This window comes from Fulmarus glacialis, unplaced genomic scaffold (assembly GCF_000690835.1).
Source record: "Fulmarus glacialis isolate BGI_N327 unplaced genomic scaffold, ASM69083v1 scaffold19960, whole genome shotgun sequence".
Classification (NCBI taxonomy): domain Eukaryota; kingdom Metazoa; phylum Chordata; class Aves; order Procellariiformes; family Procellariidae; genus Fulmarus; species Fulmarus glacialis.
In genome coordinates this window covers 2,471-30,253 of record NW_009187439.1, presented here as the reverse complement: position 1 = coordinate 30,253, position 27,783 = coordinate 2,471, and the positions used below count along the sequence as shown (strand labels likewise).

The window sequence follows — 27,783 nt, the reverse complement described above, 5'->3', positions numbered from 1 at the left end:
GGGGGTGTGAGTGAGCGTTAAACCACGACACTGGTTAACAGCATTTCCATTAAAAATTGATTATTTCTAAGCTGAATTTGTCCCATTTCAAGTTATAACTGTTGGATGTAATTGGGTATCTTTCATCTCTTTCAGTAATCTTTCCTTCTTCTCCACTGGAAGTATTTATAGGTATTTGTCTCATTTTGGATATCTATGCCCTTTATGATAGGTTTTTCGAGATTTCAAACAGTATTTGCTCTTCTACAAAATAACCCACAAACCAATCTAATTGTCCGTTTAAGATGACACCTGAACAGATGAGGACATAAAAGAAAGAAAACAAGTCAAACACAACCAAAAGCGTATGTAAGCAGTGTAGAGGTATGCAGCTTACCAGAACACCCTCTTTCATAATGACTTTTTACCTCTGTAACCTTACTCAAGCTCAAAACCAATGTAGCGGAGCGCTTCAATTCAGCCATAAACCCGTGGTAGCTCAATGAAAACGGAAAATCTCTAGTGATGGTGTGTTTAGTTTTGTATCTCTTGAATATCAAATGGAATTTCTGCTTTTGTGCCTGTGTTCTGCTTTTTTAAATTCTCATGTGATAAGCATGCTCAGGAAAGCATGGCTACATCATAAAAGCATGTTTTCTCCACCAGAGCTATAGCCTCTAGCTAAGATACTGTGCTAAACACAGTCATACACCATAGCCTAAAAGACAGTAGTTCCACGGGGGAGTTGAAAGCAGGCTGATTTTCTTTTCTATCTATCTAAAGTTGACTCAAAAAAAAAGGTTAACATTGTTTTTTCATTGTGTTAATAGCTACTTTTATCTTTGGTAGTTAGTTAAAAAAAAAGGGGAAGGGACTTTTCTGGATGACTGAAGAGAAAGAATTTGAGGAGACTATATCCCTAAATCGCAGTCCTTGCGAGGGACATTGACAACCTCAGAAAAGCACTGTCTGTGGAAGAACACCATGGATGCCATGTATACACACCACAACTTCAAGGTTACAATAAACTTAGATTCTTCTTAAATAAGATTGTTTGAGCAAATGAATTACAAAGGCCCATTTTGTTATAGGCCTACGCCACGTGTTTGATTAATCCCGACAGAAGCAGAATTAGGCAATCTCACACCCATGTTCACAGTTTATACTGTACATCGTCTTCATTCTGTCCCTGAGAGGCAGCTGACAAAAGGTCTTCCTTTGTCAGTATCAAAGGACAAGTCGATGGATGCCTGTCAGTACAGTGAGGTTGAAATGGTTGAAAAGTACCTTTGAGAGGAAGGCATGTGATATATTATAGGAAGGTACTGGAAGTACCAAAAAGTCTGTATTATATAAGTTATTTCCTGCAGCTACTGATTTTGGACAACTCCAGAAAAAGCTGCTTTGTGACAACTAGTCTGTATTAATGAGCTACTTATATCTGGTCATTCAAGGTTGCTGGCATTCTGAATATTTTTACATGATAAGCGTTCATTAGCCTGTGAGCAGTTACCTGTTTGCATCAGGAAAACGGTTGGTGTCTATTTTCAAAACCAAACATCTGTACCATTTGCACAGTTGTCATCATAATCTCTTTCTGTGAAGTAACACTGCATGGATGTTGCCACATTCAGTAGGGACGCTAACCCATTAAAAAGCTCAAACCTGTAAATGAAACTCAGTCTCATTTAAAAACTTGAGGAGATGAGACAGTTTTAATTTCATAACATGTGGAAGAAATATTATGAATGTCGGCTTTTACATTTTCATAGAGGATATTTTATTTAAAAGTTTCCTTTTTTGGGGGTGTGTGTGTGTGTTATGGAGGAAACTAGGTCCGTTTTACCAAAGTGAAAAAACTGATCTGAATCTTGATGCATTATTAAGCTGTCCTTAGGCAGTAGGCGAAAAACAGCACAGGCCTGAAACATTGTTAAAAATAAATGAAGTATAATCACCGTAAGGGTAAAATATTTTAATTTAGGGTGGAACATTTCATGGAGGCTCTGGTTAAAATGCCAAAATATTACCTGATCTGGCATTTTTTCATTTTTTCTGTGGAAAAGGGTGGTGCTCATTCTGCTCTGACAGTATCTGTGTTGCTGTCTGAAAGCCAAACCAAGTTTTGGTCCCTGAGTTCTTGCCATATGAGGCTGCGCCTGTCCAAGAAACAACCCAACAGGGGTTACAGGCTGGGGCCAGGATCTCTTTCCTCCCTTCTGCGCGAGCAGAAGAACATAGCAGATGCACCAGGAAATGCATGCTGTCACATCCTCTGCACATATTGGATGACTCAGTTGAAACACTCTTGGTGTTGCTGTTAAGACACACAAGACCTCTGTGTGCCCCCTCTTCTTCCCTCCAATGTCGATTCTGTCTGGAAACATCACTGTGACACTGTAAAGTCAATAGGAAGTTGCTTGGCACCCTCTTAAGAATAATGAAAAATAGACTTTTATTTGCAAATAAAAATTACTTATATTAGGAACAATAAAAATCTGATTGGGTCATTTAGTTTATTTCATGTTGCTTACACACTGTTCTATACGCTGCTCTAAGTCAATGGCAACTATCATCTGGCATCTTCGAAGACAATGTTACAGGTGTCTCAGAAACTGTATGCTTTGCAGTCACTGAACTTTAGCAAAATACTGTGCTGAAAGTCTCTTTTGCTGCTTCTACTGCAATATACTGGGATCAAAAGAAATAGCAACATGTGTGATTAGTTAATTCCCTTAAGACCACTTGGAATCCATAGCTCATAATTTAAAACTCTTAGACCTCACTGCCAGTTACTTTTGAGTTCAAAAATATGCCAAGCATTAATAAACACTAATTTCCTCCACTTTATCAGTATGTCTGTATATGTTGTTGGGTCTGCCATATGCAAGAGCCATATTCCAAACATTAACAGGTTTGGCAAAACCTTGCCAAAATCAGCACCTGGATGAAACACGACATAACCTGAGCCCGTCATGCAAGTTCATCTCAAGTGTTCCTATCGAGCTGAGAAGGCAGCGAGAAGGAAGGAAACTACTGATGTTTCTTGTTTTAAATACTAACAAAAAATGTAGTTAAAATGGAGTTTTAAACAGTTTTACAATTCCTTTTCTTTTCTGAAGGCACAATTAAAAAACGGAGACTGAGTAGCATTTCTCAGGAGTCTCATCAGTGACTTCAGTCAAGCAGAAGCAGGGGTATACTGAGGCTCCATCAAGGCAGAAACAGCGGTACAGTGGCTTCCAACAACCTGTCAGCATAAATATTCCTCGGTAGTTCACCTTGCTGCTGATTTCTCTCAAGAGAAAGAAGCAGACTTGAGATGAACTGCAGCAGAGGCTATTCTGTTTGTCCTTAAGGGTTTTATATAACCAAATATGACACTGCAACAATAAACTAAAATGATAATGTGAGGAAAACAAAAAAGATGTGGAGGTGCATCGTCCATGTTCCACTGGAGTCACCTTCTGCAGCACACGCAACTGCAGCCGGGTGCAGAACTGAGAACATCACCTGAGCATCACTCATCAGAGAGTTTTAGTAAATATGGTACAGCAATCCAGATAAACTGCGATATGAACAAAGTATGTCATTGCTTTGATTCTATACATTGCAGGACTCTTGCAGCACTGAAATATTTATCTTTTGTGAGAGGCACAACTACGCAAGCAGAGCATAAATGTGAGTAGATATATAGCCATCAGCTGACTCTGAAAATTGATCTTTAATCAAAACCAATGGGAGAAAGCACTGATTAAAGACCAGTGATACAGTCTGGTCCCAGATTCTGGGGTACTACATCTGTGAAATCAATGTATTTAGCTCTAGGCAGCTAAAAAAAGTGACAATAGCAGCTGTTTTAAATCTCCTGCAGTGAAGTCATGGAAGTCGTAGGGACTTAGTAATTGCACAGAGGCTTAATAATGTCTTCTCCCAGATAATGCTTGGGCAGCTTGGTAAATTCATATAATTGCCATTAACGAAGGCAATCTGCTGAGTGACAAGGTAATCATTCCAGAAGTTCTCATTCATCCCATCCAGGGCTTGCAAGCAACAGAGTAATGCTTCCATCATTTATGGTAAAGTGGTAAATGAAACGTCCTTGTTTGTCAAAATTTGTGTAATTTCTAGTTACATTCATGCTACAAAATAGCACATATTTGAACACAGCAGGGTAATTTTAAAAAACATTTTCTGTGTTTACTGCTAACTTAAGCTTTTCGCTGAACTTTCTAAATGCCTAATACAGCATGGTGGCAAGACAAAAAGCAAGCAGCCCATCTTCTGAATTTGATTTTTTTTCTGCCTTAATTTACATACATTACAAATCCTTCTCTCAACTCACTATTATAGATACAAGTACTTGTAACCAGGAGAGGGAAAGCAAAACTCTGTAAAACATGAAAGCATTACTACTTTGCCATACCATCATCTCTGAACGAAGCTAAATAATGCCCTTTTCAAACAGTGATGGAGGTACTGATTTAGTGGAAATTTTAATCATTATTTTATATGGCATTTCATTGCGGGGACACTGGTGATGGAAAAGGGATGGAAAGGTACAGCAGAAGATTCTTGCAAATCCTACACAGCCCCAGAATTCAGGTAAGCTGTACTGGTTCAACAGACATTATAACCCACACCAATACCTAAAAAAAGATAAAATGCTGAAACTTTACAATTAGCATCCAGGAATGCAAATTTTAATGAAAAGGTACAAATCAATCCATGCATAAGCATGTGAAAATCTGAATTAATTTGGTCAATGTGCACAATTCCGTATTTGCTGCTGCATGAGTGCTACTGCTAAATTAAGGGTGCAGTAATTCTGAATAAGCTATCTGGAATACCAAAACAAGGTATAACACGGTATCAGATTAGCCTAAAGAGAACTTTGCTTCCCAGCCAGTCTAATGGGGCATCATGCTAATATAACCGTACTGCTTTTATGACCCGAGTTACAAATCTGAGCTGATAAATCTCGCTTGCTTTACTCATATGAGTTGTCCTATTGTCCTTTTTTTACTAATTGCCTTATTAATAAGTACAACATACCACTTTTGCTTAATCCTGACCAACACCTCTGTTTGCATGGGTAAATGTGACAGTAGGGGACTTCAGATATCAGGCTTCCTACTGAGCCTTAATCACAGTTCTGTGCAGTGAATTATAGGAGGAAGTCTTCTCGATACATTCCCCCCCCCTCCCCGAAGTTGCATCTTACAATTTTAAAACTTCAAAAGCTGGGCTCGCCCTGTGGCGACAGAAACTGACTGGAATTGTATTCCTCCTCCTGTAACAAATATTCAGCTCCCAGTGAAAAGAAAGAGTAACACAGGGCAGGATTTGAAGTCTGGGGCTGCCCTCAGTGCCAACCAAGAGAGTTTGGCCTGGTGAACCTCTATTTTTACAGGGAATGGGATTCATCAGGCAGAAAACAATGGAACTCTGCTTTCAGAAGCTACATCTGGGAGGTGGAGGAACAGCATTATATTGCAAACCGAACAAACAAATCTTGAGATTCTTGAAACACAACAAAACCAGTACTTCAGATGACTCCTACATTAAAATCCTAAATGAATGATTTTAATAAAAGAATTAATGAGAAGTTTTGCCTGAGTCCAGCTAATACCCAGATTGTTATATTTAGTACAGCCCTTTAAAATGGAGTATACCACTATACTGGGATATCTGAAGTGAACAGCTAAGGGTTCCAGCCAGCCTCCTGCTGTCACACACTGCATCACAGTAAAGTAATGAGCACGGTATCACCAGACTCAGCTTTCACCACCCAGCAGCCGCCTTTTGGTTGCCTAATATTTGCAAAGACATATATTGAGGTTAATAATGAAAAGCGCAGGTAGGCAGCTTGAGGAAATGACCAGATAATAACACATTGCATATCAGCAGCACTGGGATTCCAGGTGTTCAGGTTGCTAAGGCATGAAAATGAAAATTATTAATTAAAGGAAATCGTTCCAATACACTGACTAGGCTTGTTGAACTATCCTACCTAGCATATAGTGAAACTATGTTTTTAATATTACAGAACATAATAAAACATATCTCTAAAGTAACTGGGGGGCATCCAGACCTCATCAGAAATGGGTCAGTGTTCTGCCACTGCCATTTTTTTGCCTGTAAGTCACTAGTGGTCTTTAAATGTCCAGGATGCTCTGTCCACAAGATAATTTTATAGTAAGTTGTCCTAGTTTCAGCTGGGATAGAGTTAATTTTCCTCCTAGTAGCTGGCATAGTGCTTGTGTTTTGGATTTCGTATGCGAATAATGTTGATAACACATGTTTTAGTTGTTGCTAAGTAACGTCTACACTAGTCAAGGACTTTCTGGCTTCCCATGCTCTGCCAGGTGCACAAGAAGCTGGGAGGGTACATAGTCAGGACAGCTAACCCAGCTGACCAATGGGGTGTTCCATATCATATGACATCATGCTCAGTACATAAACTGGGGGTTGGTCGAGGAGGGGGGGGTCACTGCTTGGGGCCAGGCTGGCATCGGTCGGTGGGTGATGAGCAATTGCATTGTGCATCACTCATTTTGTATATTCTACTGTTATTATTATTATATCTTCCCTTCCTTTTCTGTTCTATTAAATTGTCTTTATCTCAATCCACAAATTTTACCTTTTTTCCGATTCTCTCCCCCATCCCACTGGCGGGGCGGGAGTGAGCAAGTGGCTGTGTGGTGTTTGGCTGCTTGCTGGGCTAAACCCCAACATAAGTTTAAAAGTTTTAAACTACTGAAATAGAAACTGAACTATCTTCAAAGACAACATGCTGTTCCACAGACTAATTTCATACAAAACACACAACAGTAGAGTATTTTGTGTTGTCTGCTCCTCCTTGTAAGAAACGATTGTCAGTAACCCAGTCTTGCAAAAGTGCTCTTCTGCAATGACCTAATATTTTGGTGGGAGTCATAAGATAACAAAATGAAATAATGGTTATTTTTCTGTGTCTGGTTGCCCCACCACATTTTTATAAAGACTTTCTGATCTGATTACTTTTGGTATTGATAAATGTTTCACCATAGGTATTTACCACTCAGATTTTCTTTTAAATAATATCCACACATTAGATTTAATCTTGAAATGGAAAATGGAGTAGCAAAGGAAGGCTGGGAGGAAAGCGAGATACACCTGAATTTTACATATTTAACATAAAGAAATAGAAACTTGAGAATCAACCTGAAAGAAAACTTCTGCTCATCAGGAGATGCATGGGTTTATCAAGCTGTATCGTTACTCTCCTGGTGTTTCAGTACCGATTACCAGATGTTAAGAGTAAATGAAATTCCCATGATCTGCTAAGGTATGCCACATTTTCTTGTTGATGATTCACTGTGTTTTGCTCAATTGTTTATTCTGTAACTTCTGTGTCTATAGCTCTTCAAGGTTTCTTGCCAGACCAGAAGTTCACCTTATCTTATAGTTCTCATAACTTGCTTTTTACTGACTTACAACAATTAAAGTCACTTTATCAATTCAGGTTGCCTAGTTTTATATTGCACGTGAATATACCTTCTCAGTAGCTCAATTACACATTCACTTTCACAGCCTTGCCCTTCATCTATTCCAGTAACCGGGAATCAGAAGACTATAACATAGCAACAGCTTTGAACAAACAGCAAAAACACATGAAGGGTAAAGGACTTAATGGTATAATGGACAAGATTCATGCCTCTTTTGCCAGGTAACAAGTCTATAGAAGGCTAATTAATCTTCATGTAGCTAGGGAGCTTTTGAAACAAGTAATTTTAAAACACAGGTTTTTTTTCAAAACTCAATTTTAATGTGACCAGACTTTGGTTAACTCGTTTTCTGGTCTAGGGGTCTTCAGGTGAAAAGAAAATACTGAGGCCATTACATACTTCAATTATTTCCATTCTTTTTAGAGCTAATATGTATTCTTGCCTAGTGCCAGACAGAATATTTCAGTCGGTGGTACTTATATTTAGCTAAGTGAGAACCATTAATCACCATTTCCTGACATAGCATCCTAGAAAAATGCCAAAGTACTTATATTCAAATTTCATTCACTCAGTCACTTTAAAAAGATTTTATTTCTATGGCATATTAGTGCGGTGATTTGAACTGGTGGGTTGATTTACTAAATAAGTTCCCATAAATACAATTCTTTACAGCCATTTAATAGATTCCTACACATTAGATTGGAACGTATGTCATCTAATAAAATATCTCATACTTTTAAAGGCTAATTGATCATAAAAGTGACCTTCTGCTTCTGTAGTTAAAGAATTCCTATGTGTAGAAGGGACAAGTCACATTCAATCAATAGTGTGTACATTATATTTTATCTTTGATCCTTTCACCTGCACTCAGCCCAATACTGAGTTTCTCTGGGACATATTTGAACAACCAAACTCACTGGACAGCTAAGTGTCCATAATTTCTTAGACTAGAAAAGAAAATGTTTGTTTTCCAAAGCTCCTCCATTATGGAGTTTATAGGACTACAGGAGTCAGCCTTAACCTCTTTTACTAGATTTTCTGGTGAAAGGAATTTAGGCTCAGATCTTGCGTTATACAATGAACACACCACACTGCAGATCTGAACCTCTGCATGCATATAATAAGCAGCCTCTTCCAGAATTTGCATACTAATATAAAGCCTGCCACTGCTCCTCATCGCATTTCAATTACTCCTACCTACTGCTCACACCTGGTCTGCTTCACTGCTTTCTCCAGGAAGGCTCTTGTGTTCCAAACAATTCCCATTTTTCTCATTACTTCCAACTGACTGTTGTGCCTTCTCTTGTAAGGTCAACAACTTTTCTCCTCTAGTCTATGGATGTGCTAATAGAGGGAATTAAAAGCTAGTTGCCACACTCTCATGTCTTGCACTTGGGATAAGAGAAGATAAACAATGGGAGGAAGCAGGAAGCATTTGCAGGGAGATTTCTGTCTAGCCTCAGCTATCTCAAGCTCAAATACACTCAGAAAAGACTGTGCTGTTCAATAAAGTAGCTATCAGTCTTTCATAAACTTCAGTGTACGTGAAGGACATGCAAGAAGGGCATCCCTGCTTAACGGTGAGACCCAGCTCAGATACCCTCCAAGCCCTTGCTGCAGTGCTTGGAGATACCTAACAATGTAACAATGGCCAAAATATTCCATGCTTTTCTTATTAGTGTTTTTAAAAAATGGAAGAAATTATTTTCTGCAGTTTTCCAACAACTCTTCAACTGGTGGGAAAAAAGAGAGTTACAGTCTAAACGTTTGCCAAGGGCTTCATGTAAGTAACTGAAAAGAGGATCCACATGTTGAACAACCTTAAGTGTTAGCAATGTATATATGTCAATTTTCCCACTCTCCCTAAATGAAAAGATTTGTTACTGGGCCTTTTATATTTGAAGATTTCTTCTAAGAAAAGATGAATGGCATTAATAATTATTTTGTGTGTAGAAATTTTGTTCTCTGATAGTGGTATATTAGATAGGTTATTTTTTTTTATATATTAAATATGTAAAAATAAATAAGTGGGTTTTTTTATGAAGTTGGTAGAACTGATCTAACTGCTCATTCATCATCACTCAATTCTTGTGGAACAACTAGCTCCAGGCTTCTTAAAGTGACTGTTATTTGGTTGTAAGAATCTAACAGTAATTAGATAGTCTGTCATGTGCAGGTTGTCTTTACGCAACACTCTATAAAGACCTTTTGTGCCACTGAGACGATTTTGTTAAAATCTGCTTTCAGTTCCCTGAACTGAGAGCACATTTGTCTAAGCCATTTCCCTACTTCCTAGGTTCTGTACCTGTTTCAACTAGCTTTGTGTTTGCTTCTGCTAAGACTATTTTCCAGAGATTAATATAAATTTGGTAAGATTTCACTGATGATGCTGCAAAGATTGAAAGTTGCCTTTAACAATTGGAGTACCAGGCTCTGCTATCTGAAAAAAAAAACCTAACACCCAACCCCACAACTTTTCAATGCTCTGTAGTCAATTAAAGAAGCATTTAGTTGGTTAAACGAAAGGACTAGTCAGAATATCAGCTTTTCAGGGTACGTAGTGCCATTATTTATTGTCATGGAACACTATTCCCTTTAAAAAGCCTTGAAAACTGCCATTTAATTAAGTGGAAGCCTCTCTCTGTTTCTCACATTGAAGAATATATTCCATAAAACAAAGAGTGTATTGCATTTTGCTTATTAAACTAATGACTGTTCCTCTCTTTCTTCCTTCCAGCCACCCAGCAGTCCACTCAATCAGTGTGCTGCTGTTGCCTAGTTATCAGGAGTTCAGTCCTGCCACCATCAAGGGAACATTAGATTCCCCATTGATTTCAGCAAGGGAGGATTAGTTCCAGGCACTAGACAGATAAACTGAAACAGTAGTTCTTACAGATTTTCTGCTGAAAGGATGTTGCCTTCATTAGGGCATTTAGAACTGCTTCCGTCTGGCAGGCTAACAGCATTCAGTTTAGTAGGTAAGTCGTCTGACACAATGTTGTATTAACTCATGCTTTCTGTCTAAGAAACTTCTAACAGAAGTATCTGTAATTTAACTGCTTTAAAGATGCTGCTTGTATGCATGTAGGAAGTGGGGTGCTTCTTCTCTAGCTTGACTAGAAGAAAACAATCATCATTCACCTGCAGTTGGGCAGAGCTTAGGAAGGCCCCTGACCACAGCTGGCAGGGTAATGGTCACAGTTCTTAGCAATCTGACAAGGATTTCTGACACGTGGAGCAAGGCCCACTGGGACCCGGCCACTGACTTCAACGGCAAGATTCCTGTCAGCTTCAGTTAACTTCACTGCTTGCACTGTTTGTCTCTCACAGCATTCTGATTTTATCAGCACATCCCTATCACACACCTGCGCTCAAAGGAGAGGCATTTAAGCTTGCACTGACCCAACCTGGCATGTCCCCATATCCCAGCACAGTGCTGTACAGGTTAGCACAGACCCTGAAACAGCATGAGCAGAATACTAAAGTACTAATTAATCACTCTTTCTCCTTAGCAAGGCTAATTGCCTTGATGCCTTGCTGATGCAACTTTTCTGTGTCTGCTTTTCAGTAACTTCAGCATTCTGCATGGTAGCAGGCAGCTACAGACACATCTCACATCCATCATCCTTTATACAAGGTACTCCTGCTTCTCCAGCACTGAAAGGCAAATATACTTTTCTTTCCAGGACGAGGATGTTAATCTGAGAAATAACTAAAAATCTCAATTTCATACCTCTCTGATAGCTGTACAAAACTCACTCTGCAGCACCTTCTTTAGGGACTGTAGCTTATGTACTGGTACTTCTCCAGATTCTTGCAGTTTCTCCAGTAACTCAATTGCTCTTGCAACGTCTGAATGGGGGAAAAAAAGGAATACAGGTCAGAATAAACAGTGACTAATAAGTGACTAAAAGGGGCACACAGATAGTCATTTTGAATTTAAAATCAGCTTTACCAACACATACTGTATTAATCTTGTGGTATACCAGCCTCAGTTAGGCAACAACACTGCTGTTCAGAGATCCAAATCCCAAAGTATGGACAAACCACGCATGTACACGTACAACAGACACACACACAGAGGTTCAGTCTTAGTTGCAAACGTTCTTTAGAACAAAGCTACCAGTTCAAAGCAGCTAAACCATATTAGACCTAAAATACTTCTTACTTTCTGCATAAGAGAAAGTAGCACAGGAACAGTATGGGGCCTACTTTCAGAAAGTTTGAAAGAATGAAGCTGGGTCCTTGTGTAAGCACCCTCAGGATGACAACACCTAAGAAAAATATTTGCTCTTTTCTTCTCACAAATCTAAATCTAAATCTAAATATCAACTACTGATAAAGAAAGTCTTCCAGAGCAAGTAAAGTCTGCTAGGGAAGAATGGGAAGTCTGCTAGAGAAGAGTAAATGTGTAAGGCTCTTGTCTAGGTCTCCAAAGACCTGATCTGCCACACAAAACCTGTATGACCCACAGAAATACATGGAATAATATTTTTGGTGGCCTGAATTCTCCTTCAGCACCTGTGTATTGTCAAGGAAAAGACTGAAGTGTCTCTGAAAAGCAGTCCAAAGGGCTTAAGTGAGTAGCCATTTTGAGTGGTGAGCGGGAATCTGGTCCAGTTGAACACAGTCCGTACCCTCACTCTCACAATATTTTTCCTCTTTAACAACTAGTTCCTAATTTACACAGTTATTACTAAGATACATACAAAAAACCCCCAACCTATGAGATGCCCAATGATCCTTTATGGCTAGGGACACAGAGGCACAAGAAAATAGTGGCTGGTCTCATGGAGGCTAGCCTAGTCAAGCAAGGGACACACTGACTCACACACAGAAGTGAACTAAGCGATATACATCCTGGTCAGTCTTCAGGATGGTACAGCTTAATAGAGGGTTTTCTTCTGCTGTGTCATTTAATGCTGTCTTTCAGCTCTTCCTGTAAATTTGCTCATATAGTTGAACCTGGCAATGCTGTTGTCTTGAGTGTGTGGTCATTCTCACATCTTCTAGCGTCTTTTGCATAGCTATCAGAGCCACTACTGGCCAGTTACGCCACTCTACTGAAAATAGGTCTGTATCCTACTGATGAAATGAATGCATAGTACTAAATGATAAAACAATATTTGAGGCATTTTAATTCTGCGCTTTTACTGCACTAAAAAGAAACAAACACCCTCCCCCCAACCACACAAGTCCAAAATGACTACAATGGCTAGAAGCAACCTTATATAATTCTCCTTTCCGATGACAAAGATTGTACTGTTTGTGACTGGGAGATTATGCTAACTGAAACAGTTCTTACAATCCTTGGCTTGTAGCTGAGCTATACTGACCAGATGTCTTATATAACAAAGCCATGAGAAGTTTTCTGGAAATAGAAAAGAGATGACAGTATATGAGCTGCAATGGAAATAATAATAATAATATATTTGCATTTATAAGAAAATAATTATTATCCAGTGGCATCAGTGTTAGGAAAAGAGAAGATGTCACCTCAAAGAATTTACAATTTAATTAAAAGAGGCAGGCAACTGGTCAGCATGGTAGGTTGTGCCATAGCAGATTAACACCCAAACAATTCTCAAGTTTATAGGCATCTGTCAAAAGACAGCTCTAAGTTTGAGAGCAATCATGGCAGAAAGCATGCAGTGTTTCTTTCAGAAGGATATTTCCACTTACTGGGCTGTAGTTTGCATTGCAGAGCAGTCCTGGAGTTCATGAACTTTCAGATGAAACTAACCCTAAGCCCATATTCAAAGACTGCACCTGTGCTTTTGCTCCAAGCATAGCTTCAACTGCTAGATCCAGTCCATGTTACTAGATCACAGCTAGTTTGAGATAACCTCTCTGCACAATGCACACAATGTGGGTGTAGGTCCTCAGCACCACCTGTTTTGCTTTGCTGATCTGCCCGTTTCTCCATGCCACACCACCTGCTGGTAGAGACGTAGCCAATATCATTCCAAAGGGATCATCTGAGAGACAGAGACCTTGGTGTGATGGGAAAGAGAAGGTCTGGATTAATGAAGCAGGTTTGTGAGCTGCATGTATAGAGACAGCAGTTGAAGCTGTATTTGCAAATATAAAGGGAAGAGATGATGTGGAGGTGTTCCAACAAAGATCCCTCTAAAGCACTTACTGAAGTGATAATCAGAAAGCTAAGAGATGATCTGGGAAATAATAAGGCCATGGAAGCCAAGAAAAAATAAGATTCTAGAAAGAAGAATACGACTGATGGCAGCTAATACATCAAAGAGGATGGTTTTGAGATTTAAGAAGAGGTAAGCACACTCTTTAGCAAGAACCATTTCAATGGAGTGCAAAAGAATGGCAATGCATTAAATAAAATATGATGCAACAGGCAAACACAATTTTTAATGTTCTCAGTAATAATAATGTCACAATGATTTTCTAACAAAACTATCAAATCATTTACCTTGGAATTTTGCCTTTAAAGTCTGTATCTGCCACCCAAGACTTGCAGTTAGCTAAATACTAAACTCGCACTCCCCAGTTATTGGTGCCAGTTGGTGCAAACTGGTATGTCAGACAGCACAAAGCAATTAGATGATTTATTCTGAAGCTTCAACAGCCTACCATAACAGATCAGATAAGGCCTCTGAAATTCATGTGATACATGATAGCTATTCAGATATTCTAAATCAGATTGGGGTCTTTTCCAGTGCCAGTTCAGGTAAGTTTTGAACTGTCTTTCTCTCTCACCAGCTATACTTGTAGAAGGTCAGTGCCACAGATGACAGATTGGTTGCTATTTTGCAGTTGCTTAGAAGTTTCATCACCACACCTGAAAATTCTGTGAATCACCCCACATTTGCTATGGTCCTGAAATAAACGATATTCAATGAAAAATTTGTGCTGATTGAGAAATCTGTTCTGATCCAGAAGGAAACATAAATAGCTTTAGGTACACTAATCAATCTAAAAGAGTTAAGTACAGATCTAAACATTTCCCTACGGCATGGACCAGACTCTAGATGATAATTAATCACTTCTAAAGTGAGGAGTGTTACAACACAAATGATAAATTCATATTCTGGTTGAAAAGTCTGGCATGGGTGTTTAGTATGTAGTCTCAGGCAAAACTGGGCACTAAGTTGTTGTTTGCCAATACTAGATTACTTAACTTTGTGATTAAGAAGTGGTTGGGGGTAAAGAAAAAGCAGAATATCCCAAGAGCATTCTGATTTTCCACACTTCCAAATTCATCCAACATGCTAAAATAATGAATGCTGTTGCCCAAGTTCTTGCTTTGATTTTTTATTCACCTACCATACCTGTTAACAAGAAGCAGTCTTCTTTCTCTTGTCACAATTAGGCCCATAGCTTGCTCAATTTGGCAATGACTTGTGGGATATTGCTCATAGTAGAGAGAATATAGAATAATAGAGAGCTTCATGGGATAAAATTACAGAATGAAAATGAAGCATGTGTTCAGGGCCAAAGCTGTTTGTTACCAGCTGATGCTTTGTCAGGAGCAAAATATAACAGTTGGTACAAAACAGAAGATTTTGAGCAGACTAAAAATATATAAACACGAGTGTATAAAATATGACCTCCTGAAATAGGCTGTATTTCCTTCCATTAATAACTCTGAAGGGGAGATTTGAATGAACAATTGCTTTAGGACAGGTTACAAAGTGAAATTTATCAGTGCATGAGAACTTAAGTGATGCATAGGCTTTTTGCTGATGGTTCACTCGAGGTGAATTCCAGCTAAAACTAAAGTAAGTGCTTGGTCAAAGAAGCAATATGACCGGCAATGAGTTACGTTGAAAAAAAAAGCATAGAGTAGTGAATCCACCCCTGTTGAAGTCAATTAGAGTATTGTCATATGTTTGAGAAGGACTGGTATTCCTCTGCTGGGATACTTTTCTTGTCCCCAATCCTCCTTTGATTACAAATGTAACTAGCTTTGCTTGTGAACATTATCACCAAGAAATTGTTCTTAAATACCATTTTCTTACGTACTTGTGGAAAGTACAAATTGATGAAAAGAGTATGTGTGTGTATTTATATAGATATATGCAAAAAAAATTCCTGGAGTTATGTTAAAACCAGCTAAATTCTATGTAAGTAAAATACCCTTGCTTTTTATTTCTGATTTGTCCTTCCTTTAAGCAAAGATATTTTTTAAACACAGCTTCTGAAAAGGGTTGTTTTGCCTACTCTCAAACATTTTCCAAAATATGAACTCCATTATACTAACATTAAACTCATGCTAATGTCATTGAAATCTATCCTCAGTTCCCACATTCATATCCCACAGAAACCGTTAGGAATTTTGAGTAACGATGTGGGTAGAATTATTCCTCTCTATTCTATGATGCATACACTTTAAAAAGAATATGCACTTATTTCCCCCCTTATTATATCCAACTATAACCACACCTTTTTTTTTTTTACCATTCTTTTCTGATTTCCTCATATATATGCACAATTCCTTTCTCTCCCATTCTGTTTAACATTCACTTCCCTTTTTGTCTTATCATCATCATGCTTGCCCACAGCTTTTCTGGAAATAATACTGTTTCAGTGTGGTGGGTCACGTTATCAGTGAAACACAGAGAAGGCAGGGGGCTGTGGGTGGATGGAATGCATTTGATCAAGTGCTCTCATCAAAAGAGAAGTATGACTCTCAGAAAAAAAATCTCATTCCAAGTGTTCTTTCTGTATTTTCATTTGAATGAAGTTGCATTTGTATTGCTAGTAGGACACAAGCAGGAGGTTACTATACAAACCCTAAGAAAGAGAGGAATCACTAGAACATAGAACTAGCAAGATACCATACTGTGATACAAGTGAAATATTCCCCTGCTATACTAAATGAAGTTGAATCATGTATACATAGCCATATAGCACAGTGCAGTTGAAAAAAAGGTCATCTGGCTTAGTCATCACTTTGTTCTGTTATATATTGTTTTCACCTGCTGATTTTTGTTCAAATATGCAATGTGGACTGTTAATTTGCTGGATGTTTTGAAAAGTAAACGCTATTTCCAATACTTTGCAATTCAGCTTTTACAACTCAAAAGCAAATTATGAATCCACAGAAAGAATTCTGGCTGGTATGAACTTGGTGCTCTTTCACATTACTGTTAAAATTGGGTAGACCAGGCTCCAGCATTCTGTGCAAGTTGTCCAGTCTGGGGTTTCGCTCTGGCAGATTTTGTGCAAGGTTTATGTTTGTTTCAGTTTAGTCAGATAGGTTGAAAATTATTAGCAAAACTGTAGCAAATTATTTTAGCATGCTAAACGTGTCCCATTCAATACCAGAGTGACTCTTGAAAAAGAACGCATGCTTTATACTGCAAAATGTGAAAACTGTTGTATATCTATCTTCCCCTCTTGTGATAGTCTATAAGTGAGTTGCTCCGCAGTCCTTAAAATAAATATATTATCCTCTGACTCAAGAGACTACTAGGCAGTTAAATAGCAGCTACAATGCTGTGTAATACTAGTTTGGGTTCAAACAGTAATTACTCAGAAACATAGTATTTCTTTACTCTCGTAACTGCTCCAGAGTCATGTTGTTGGGTTGTTCCCAAAGCCAAGATACGGTGATATTAGAGAACAGGCTTCTCATCTTCTTGAGGTCTTTCTGTGCCTCATTCCTGTTAATTCTGGAGACTTTCACTGCCTTAGTATGCTGGTTACTAGGAAAAGTAATAAACACCACCCTTTGCTACCTCAAAGAGGTGGAACATCACTACAAACTGACAGCAAGGATACTCAGTAGGTCTCTAAAATATTCACTAGCTCCACTATGGCATTACAGAATAATAATCCTGGCAATTTTCAACCTCTGTTCCGTCATGCTTGAAGACCTTTAATCAGGCTGAAGATGAAGAATTTGCATGACATAACAGGTCCTTAAAATTGTCAGAAGTTTTTCATTCCTCCAGTACTTTCGTTCAGGTTTAGTTATTCCTTTAAGCTCATGAGAATACATTCCAGAATTCTTAATGTTATTCTGTCAACTTTTTATCGTAATTCCCAAAGCCTACACAGGATGCTTTATTAGATTTAGCAATCTTCTCCAAACACTATCAAATGACAGCAGGTAATCAATGGTTGGGCAATCAGATTTCCATGGTGATTAGCAAAGTTCATTCATAATTCATAGCCAGTAGCCCTAGTACGTTGTATCAAACTATTTATGTGACTTCATGGTTAAAGCACCAGCTTTGGAAAATTTTCAGCGTGTACCTTTTGAAAATTTGTGTATTACTAGAGCTCTGCTGTCAGTCGCTGTGTTGTACAACATGGCGATTCTTGCTCTGCTGTCAAATACCAGACTGCCCACTACGCTTCCATTCACCTCTTTGGTTCCTTACTATCAGCACAGTGCTCTCCTGAAATACAACAGCTCTTCCATTACTTTAATATATTTATTTAATCTAACCTGGAGAGTTCAGAAAAATCGAGGCAAAGAGCAGCCTTTTTTGCCCACTTAAGTCGGTCTGTTCGTCTTGCCCAAAATTTCATGCTAATTAGTAAGCATAAAGGTGTACTTCACCATGGTAAATCAGACTCGATGTACAGGGAGCAATGAGCTAAGCTGTTAGAATACAGCAATATTATTCAACACTTTATAGTGTGTATCTGTGAGGTCTATTCAAATTAATTACAACAAGAATAACAATACCAGTGCTTTCATAGTCTAGTTTAGATTATATGAGTAGTAGTTACAGATTTACTGCAGTGTCACTTTACACTCCTGTGGTTAAACATTACTATGAATGCACAAACAAATATAACAAAGCACAACCATACACAGCTCTCATGATTCATCTTGTGGTGAGGGTTTCAACTCACCACACTTCTGATGTAGGCATCGACAGCTCAGCGACTCACCCTAGACTGCCGTTACAGTTGATGAGGAAAAACAGACACTTTGAGGCTACAATTCATCTGACCTATTTTAGATAAGATGAATCATACTCTGGGAGTGCCTGTTCCCTTTGTTGACTATAAAGGGAGACTAGATGATTAGCTCAGATGTAAATGCCTGCATCCTACTTAGTAGACATCTACATCAGTATGATGAAACCCACTCTTACTGTCCAGATATACAGTGAATGACTCATGCAAATTTATCTCTGTGTGGTCCAGGAGACAAATGTACTTTACAATATTACATTTGACAAGAACAGTGTTGTTAGCAGGCAGGCCAATGCATTTTTTAGTTAAAGCTTTTAAAAATGCCTTAACCAACGATTTTATGGATTTTTTTCTTCTTAATGTATGAGAAAAATCAACCGTGAAATATGATTGAGTATACCTCTGTCTGTCTCATTTTGCCTGATGTGAGACTACTGCTCCCAATGACACTGTCATATCTCCATTGCCTCACTGTTTGGGGCAGGCTCATTTTCTTTGGCCATAGGACCATGTTTTGGTCTATATGTTTCTATATGTCTGAGCTGCACCCAGGTTCTGTCTGACTCTAGCTTCTCAGACATACCACGGGCATCCGTGTTCTCTGCTTCGCTCCATTTCTCAGACACAGAGCCTGTGACCCAGCTGTTGCACACCCCAAGGCAGTGTTATACACCATGAGTTTTCCCAGCATCTTTGGCAGGAACACCTGAATATGACAGCAAAGGTCTGAGACATTTTGCAAAATAACTTATGGAAAGGATACAGTTTGTTTGCAGGGAAAGCAGTGCCACCTGTGATCCAAATACAGACAGCAAACTGTGTGGAGACGCCTCCATCCAGCATCCTCAACACCACAAAAGCCCTTCAGGGCTCTCTTCACCAACTTCAGTCACTGTTGCTGTTTCAGGCATTCTGCCTGAAATACTGGAATGCTGCCATTTCAGGCATACTGCTCCTGAATACTCTGTTTACCTTGTCCAAATGCAACATTCATATGAAAAAATATGTTCCTCTATGTTCTCTGAACCTCACAATGTCTACAATGTCTTGAGTAATCTCCCCCCGCTTTCCTCTCTCCTAAGTTTTAACTAGTGATTTCTATTCTTCTTCTTAGCTAGGGATTTTCATAGCCTTAACCTACCATGAAGGCCAACTGGTAGAACTAGATTTGCTTTACTTTGGTCAATCTTCTTAGCATATTCATTACTGTACATAGACAGAGCCAGTCCTCAATTTTTTCCTTAAAGCCTTCACATAACTGATGTAGGTCACACTGCTTTGTCAGCAATTTTCAGATTTTGTTTGCTTTTATGTGTGTGTGTGTGAGAGAGAGAGAGAGATCGATCGATCTATCGAGTTCCTAAAACTATTAAGAGTTCATCAGATACTTAGAGAAAGTACTTGGTACTTAGAGAAAGTACAGGCTTGGTACTGTCACATTTCCATTGTTGCTTTTTAAAGGAATAACAATAAATCACAAAACAGTAAAGATTGAATTAATGGGTAATTCAGGATCATTTCAATAAGATGAGTTTCACTGGCTTAATTCGAGGCCTGAAGAGCAATAATGCAATTCAGAATTTTCAAAGATGGGCATTTAAAATTAACCTTAAAAACTAATCCTTTTTAAACACTGATATAACTTTTATTCTTCCAAATTACTAGTTTAATTGCAATTTCTAAAGCAATCAGGATGAGGAGATGCATAAATATGATTTCGACAATTTTCACCAGAAGATTTTGCCATCTGTGAGAAATCAAGAAATTACAGATACAGCAACCCTTTACATTTGTCAGCACCCACTGCTTCTGTATAGAAGGCATTGAACATAGCATTGGTGTGAAAACAAGTTACCAAATTATCCTTTAAGAGAAAAGATTAAAAAATAAAGCTGAAAATGCAACGAATAGAAGAGCATTGAGAACTATTTCCCCTGCATTAGCTGTAGAGAAAAGGGAAGGGAAGGTAAAATTCCTTTTTTTTCCTTTGTATATAGTTCTGACTTTAGATTACTTAATCATACCTGCTCTTTGTGATCATAACTATGATTTATAGCTAGCCACTCACTGCTGAATAGAACAGATGAGAAATGATTCTGGTCCTTTTTTTGACTAGGGACAGTCAGCTACAAATATGATACAAAAAGACAACAGTTTTTTTAAAGTTTATTTTGTATTCCAATAAATATATATTATATATAATGAATATGTAAGTATATATTCATTCCTTAAATAAGAAAAATTAACCCTTGTTTCCTGCAGGAAGCAGGATATTTTGTAGTTTCAGACTTTGTGTTATTTATTATAATTCTCAGTCTTTCTGTAAGTATTTTTTTTAAAAAGAGAGATCTCAGGTGTTTAAAGCAGTTATTTGCCTACACAGGACATGTAAAATGGTGTTCTATCTGACTTCCTGAAACTATGAAATGACAAAAAGAAAATCCTTTGAAGCAAAGCTGTAACTCCCTGAGAAATTCAGTATGGTGAACAGACCTGGCCTTAACGAATTAAGTCCCTACAAGTTGAACTATGTGAAAGCAAGGAGGCTGTCTGCTGCCTCCGGTAGACATAGATATCTTGTAAAGAGATGCCTTGATAACTCTCCACCAGCCTCATCTGTCTCCTGATCACAACATCACTTGATCTTGTAGGATCAGTTCCGCCTCAGTAGACACAGCTCACCGTGCTGGAGTGGAACTGCTTTAAACACTAGACAAAAGCACACTGGACACTTTGCTGAAACTGCAAATGTAAACACTTTACTGGTTCTGATCCCACATTAAAAGAAAAAAAGGCTGGCACATTAACATACCCCAAGGACCCTACTTAACAGAATACTTGCTTTTGTGTTTTAAACCACAAGCATATACAGAAAAACATTAAAATCAGTGAAGGAATTAAAAATTTCACTAAGCTAGAGAAGCAGAAAACAGAAATAACTACAAGGAATAAACTTGCCTGAACAAAGAAAAACAGGATGAAAAACAACACACTTTTCTCTTAGCTGAAATCCATTCTCTCGCTCCCTTGCCTAAGCAAAAGCAAGTATTTATGTGCCCTATGTGCACATCACAAAACAAAAGTATTGGCCATATTGGCAACCTCATGCCTTTCCTACACTGATACTTTCAGCGTGAGTTTTTAGTTTGCATCGGAGAGATTTTTGTTGGCAGGGAAGAAGACAGGAAGAGGGAAAAAAAGGCCCCAACAGGTGTCTCGCAAAGGGAGGTAAGGTTAACTTAGGGATGCTAATTCTCCTTCACAACAGGCACCGTGTTTGAGCCAAAGCAGTAACTCTCACTTTCTTCTCTGCTCGTATGTCATTACTAGGGTCTCCTGCTGCCTCTCCTCAGTTCTTATCTCTCCAGCTAATCTTAGTCTTAATCTTTTTCTGTTACTACCAGAAAGATGAGAAAGATGGCTGTGGGCTACTGGCAACTGTACATAGTGACAATACAAACTGTCACTTGAAGTCTAGCATCATGATTTTATCTTCTGTTTTTCTAGGTGGTTTGAAACTCCGGTGAGACATCAGTGAAAAGATGGCATTTGTGCAACACAATGGTTGCAAAGCAGTTGTTACATCCATGTACCTAACAGGACTTTATCTGTAGGCTCAGGTAACAAGAAGAGACTTAATATTCTCTCTTCAATTTTAGTGGATTTTAGGATATTGCTTTTTGCAGATTGAATCCCTCTGGTAGCTGGCTACATATTAGTCATTTCTCAGGAAAGGAAAGGAAAAAAACCTGTTCTTTGAAAGTGTGTATGTGAAAAGCTGCAACAGCAAGAAGAAAGCAATATAAATAAAATCCTTTGTTAAAAAATCCCTGCAAAACTAGGTGGTACAGGTGACAACTGGTAGATGTCAACAACTGACCACTCTTAACTTTCAACTTTGAAACAAATATGATCTTAGAAGAAAGCTGTGGCTACCTTGAATTGCTGCTGCAAGTTACAAACAAAACTTTGAAACAGAAACCCCCTGTGAGAAACAGAGAGCTCGCTGTCACCTTTGCAGTGCTGTTACTTGGTGTCCTACGTGTTGAACGATGCTGAGAATAGGAGCAGGAGAACTGGAACTCATTTCAGGTTGCAGCCTGATTTCACAACATATCTACCTGAGATATGAGGAGCATACCTGGCATACTTTGACATGGTTGCACTGTTAGGAAGCAAAATGTGCTGTATAAATTAGTAGAAACTCCAGAGCTATTACTATTGGGTTACAAGACTATCAGGCTACAGCAGGGATCAGACATACAACCACCTCTTTTTCCAAAGGCTGCTTCGTAGATTTTAAAGCCATCATGCCCTCTTCAAGTTTCTCTGGTCTGGCTCTTGTACAACAAAGAACAATTATATTATCCTTTTGCTCCTGTGCTGATTCAGTAAATAGCATTTGACAAAAACACTGCTGCCAAATCTATTGAAAAGTGAAGAGATGATGGTAAATAAATTTCTGAGGGCTAAGATTGCTGCTGATGGCCACTAATCTATTTCAAGTGGATTCTTCCCCAATGCTTACCTGACTGTAGAGGGATCGATACCTTAAGGTCTAGGAGATTTACTCTTTTTCAGAAAACATGGTTGAAAAAGAAAATTAAAGAGTTAGTGGATGTGAAGGATTAGTGATTAAACAAGGGCTTCTATTGAAAAGAACCAGTAAAAAATTAATTTTGGTTTAGAAGAAATAAATTAAGAGCCTATTTTGAGCAACACTCTTCCTTATACAATTATCCATGTTTATACAGAAATAATTAAAATCAATGTTTTGATGCTCTGTGTATTCACAGATACTTCATCTTTCCATCTTTTAAATAATGAAGAACAATCCTCCTCCAATCTCTTCTGGAAACAGTTTTCTAATGAAATTTTTTACTCTCTTTTTTACGATTATTAAAGTAAAGTAGCACTAAGGTAACAACTCATTATGAGAAGCTGTATGCATTTCCTGGTAACTTAGTGGAATTACATTTGAGAAATCTGGGGTTTATTTAACCACTCTGTTTTGGACCCTGGTGAAACAAGTTCTTAAATATGTACATAAACCTCACTCTGTATTTAACATATCTAAGATCTGAGCTTGTGGTTTAAATACTCAGGAAAACATTGTTAGTATGTAAATGTGCATTTCTGAATCAAATCTTCTCATCTGAATAGAGAATTAACAGTTGAATGTTTCTCATTCAGAGGCTGACTCTCCAGCAAATATCTCAAAAGAAGATTAAGCTGACTGAGATTAACTTTGAAAATTCCTGGATTTATACACACATGTACAGTTTACAGCATATTAATAAGTATTGTTTTTAAAATGTGAAAAATGCTTCATGTGAAACAAATTAACTGTGCATGACGAAGGCAGACTTACAAATTACAGTTACGTGCTTCTCAAAACACTATCTACCTGCCTTTCCTTGGTTTCCTCTTAAATCCTCAACTTCTCATTATTTGTGCTTCTAACGAGTAACTAAGATCAATAGTTTTACATAATTCATATTTCAAATTCTACTGCATTACCTACAAGAACATTATTTTGTATCTGAGTAACACAGGTCAGACAAAACCTTGTATTTATATCTTTTTGTACTTGCATGAGTGTCATCTATGTTAAGAGAGATATGCATGCATGTGACGTGAAACAGGGAACTTGAAGGACAAATTATCCTCTGCACTAAGCTGATGACTTCAGTAGTTTGTCACATTTTTAAAAAAAGTTTCTGTGTGATAACATCATCAGAGGGGTCCAACTCAAGCGACAGGATGGAATTAAGCAAATTGTTTACTTACAATTACATTAAGAGGTTAATCTTTTTTTCTGTAGTTACACAAATGTCTCTCAGACATCAGTGTGAAACTGAAGTTTGTAGGATCCAGCATAGGGATGTTATTTATAAAACAAATCCTTCTTTGTCAACAATAGACAGTATACATTTACTACATCCAAAAATAGCATCCCTTGTGTTTTTAATCATTAACACTCTTGCAACTTGTTGCAAATGGTGAATCCTGCACCTGTGCTGGGGCTTGTCAAAGCCTCCATCCACTTCACCCAGCTGCAGGAGCAGGTCCCCTTTGAAGGATCAGAAGCAGGACAGTACAGGCAAGCTCAGCTTACCACTTTGCTCTACACACGATAAATTCAGATAGACTAAAACGATTACTTCTCTGCTACCATGTCTAAAGAATCTTTTCAGCCTGACAGAGCAGGAGGAACACAAGGATGCACAGGCATCGGTTGACCCTGAGCCTGGCTGCTCTCTCAAAGGTGCCTCACCAACATTTCCTGACCGCACATCCAGCTTCTGCAGAGATACGCCTTACTATCAGTTATGTGTTTCTGAAGGAAACATGACTGGAAAATTAAGATACTCCCCCTCTACACTCCACGAAGGTGACTTAATGTTAAAAGACGCCACAAGTTTTGTAGAAGATGTTTCCATCTGCCTGTGTACAGGTGCAGCTCTCTGACAACCGGCAGCGCCAGGGTCCTGCAGCACCTGCTGCACGCTGAAGATGATATGATGAACTTTCATTCATTTCCACCTGCTGTGCCCTGACAAAACTCAATTTCCACATCCCTCTGAGTCGCTCCGGGCCGGAGGACAGGGCCCTCTCTGGGAGGGCAAGGCGGGCCGAGGGGGAGCGCTCCCGTGGGCGCCCGGCCCACCTCAGGCACGTCCAGCCTGGCACAGAGCTCATGTGCCGCCAGGTGCCCCAGCACCTCTGCAGGTCAGGCCCGTATGGCCAAAGACATTTAAGCTGGACATGTGCATTTAACTTTTCAAACCATGTATTTTTACTCTGCTCATGAAAACCAAAGATGACATTTAGGTAGGTACTTCTGCTGCTCCAGCTCCAGCGCTGCAGGAGGCATGGCTGAACTGCACACTTAACTAACCAACACTTCCACTGCACGGTTCCTCACAAAACGTCCCCAGTCATCAGCCATAATTCAGCAGCTCAATTCGCCTACCTGAATCCATCCCTTCATAAAAACACATAAAAAAAAAAAAATCTAATAAATGTTGACACACTGATGTAAAAAAAACCCCAAACATTTCCGTCTGTGACCAGAATTATCACTTTTTTCCTGTTCCTACAAACAATAGGCCTTTTTTTTTTTCTTGGAAGAATGAATTTGGTTATTTATATGTCCTCAGTTGGCATACCAAGAGAGAAATGTTAGACTTAAAGCGTGTGGCACTTGCAGAAGTATTTTTCAATTTTAGCACGTTAGGCTGAAGAGCAAGAGAAGACATCCCCGTGACAGACAGGGAGCCAGGCAGGGAGCAGCACATCACTTAGCACTGCTCCACAGGGCTTCAACCCATGCAAAAGAGATCTGGCCTTATGCCGCTCCTCTGTCAAGGACTGTATTTCACACTTTATGAATCTGATTTTCTCTTCCTGATGAGTACGTTATATATTTTTTCCCAAGATAATATACATTATACTAATACATGCACAGTCTACTGCAACTTATGTTCAATACAATTTCTATCATATACATATACATGGGCACAGATAAGGAAAAATCCCCATTTATGTAGGCTATGAGAATGTATGAGAAGAAAAATGACAAGCAGAAGAGAGGAGGGAGGGAGGAAGGAGGAGTACTCTAGCAAATAACAATGTATATTAATGGTCAGGCGCCATCAAGTACCACATCTGATAGAGTTTGTCTACTATCTCTAACAGCCAATGGCAATTTCAAGCGATTTATCGTCACTGAACGTCATGCTTTACAAAGGATTTTCAGGAAGTTTTGGGACATCTACTCCACTGGAAAAATATTTGTTTGATTTCATAAAAAAACAGCGGAGCTCAGTTACGCGTTATAGCTCAACAGCAAGAAGTCTTTCAGGTTTCCAAGGATATATTTGAAAGCAAGAGAAATTTGGTTGTCAATAGCCAATAGCTATGACCTTGTTATGAAACTTCACAGGGATTAAAATATCAGCACTGTATATTCAGTCTATTCAAATTTCTTCTTTTATCCTCAGTCACATGAAGAAGTAAAACCATCAGTGACATGAATAGTAACTATATAAGGAAAAACATAATAGGACATGGATTATTAACAAAAGACAGTTGAAAGCCCCACTTCACATGAAAAGATATTACCTTGCTCTTAATCATGAGATGGTCTTTGCACAGGCTAATTGTATAATATCTTCAAAAACAAGAAGCATATTTGAAAAATGCCCTTTTACAGATGCCACTTTCATCATCCTATGCAGAGAGGAACAGGAACTGAGGTTTTGCAGCAATCTGAGCAAATACATGGTCAGTTTTCTTTCAGAGCAGATTTTCATCTTGGAGGGAAAAGCACAAGTAAAATTCTAAGTAAGAAAAGCTTTATAAAAAATTTGCCAGACATTTAGCAAAATAAAGAAGTTCAGATAAGAGTGGAACATCTATTATGCATAGCTAGAAAGATGTCTGCTTCAATCTGCAGGCCTCCATATGACCACTCCTAAAAAGAGCGCCAAGGGAAGCACAGAAATCTATTCCCTCCCAAAATATTTCTGGGAGTGTAACGGTACTTGCAGAAAATGCTTCCATCAGACTGTCCTAAGGCACCCTTTAAGCGATCCCACCCACAACAAGCTTTCTTTCATTTCTAAGTGCTCACAATGTGTACCAGTGGCACACAGGAACTCACAGGAGAACCGCGCGGAGGCTAAGCTGGCTAGGGGACACGACACCGCGCTTGGAGAAAAGCAGAACATTGCTGCTGGATGTGTATGCAGCATTTGAGACAACGTCAAGCTGGTGAGATGCTGACGGTCATGGGACAGCAGAAGAACAGAGGATTAGAGGAGGAAATTGGGTTGCTGAACAGTGAAAATGGGTAAGGGTTATGGACAATGCACAGAGCAATGCAGTTAACTGCACGGAGGCTTTGAGAAGAGCAAGGCAACAGGGAGACATGGGGCTCTGGATAATACAGGGGAAGGCAGCAACTGCTGGTCATGGGCTAGGCTGAGGCAATGCCTCTGTGGAAGACAAAGGACATCGAGAGGAGAGGCAAAGGCAGCACTGCCCGTCCCCATATAGAGAAGGACAACATGCAAGATGTGACAAGATGAGTGGTATGCCAGTATATATAAATACTGTTGAAAATGCCAACTAACTGCAACCAGAGCTCTCTGTAACCAAAATCAGCGTCAACCAAGTTCTTACTAAAGATATACCTGTGGAAAAAGTAAAAAATAATTGTGTAATTTCCATTTTGGTTTGGAGTGACCGCTTTGTTTTTTTAATGGAGGTAAATTAAGCTGGGAACGTACTTAAAAAACCATAACCTTGAACATAAAATGAAAAAAGAAAAAAAAAATCCCAACCTCACTTTTTTCCTTGTCATTTTATGAAAGACAGCACAGTAACTTTCCGTCTCACCCTG

General features: G+C 38.8%; 1 protein-coding gene across 1 annotated transcript in view; it reads right to left on the bottom strand.

The window, feature by feature from the left end:
- LOC104074859 (protein lin-7 homolog A-like) overlaps window positions 1–25,076 on the bottom strand; it is a 40,125-nt gene extending 15,049 nt beyond the window's left edge. The window contains exons 1-2 of the mRNA XM_009575147.1: window positions 24,830–25,076; window positions 11,203–11,321 (exon numbers count right to left, since the gene is read on the bottom strand). Of these exons, the coding sequence (XP_009573442.1) occupies window positions 11,203–11,321; window positions 24,830–25,076 (366 nt within the window). The remainder of the gene's footprint in view (window positions 1–11,202; window positions 11,322–24,829) is intronic.
- Between the last annotated feature and the right edge of the window lie 2,707 nt (window positions 25,077–27,783).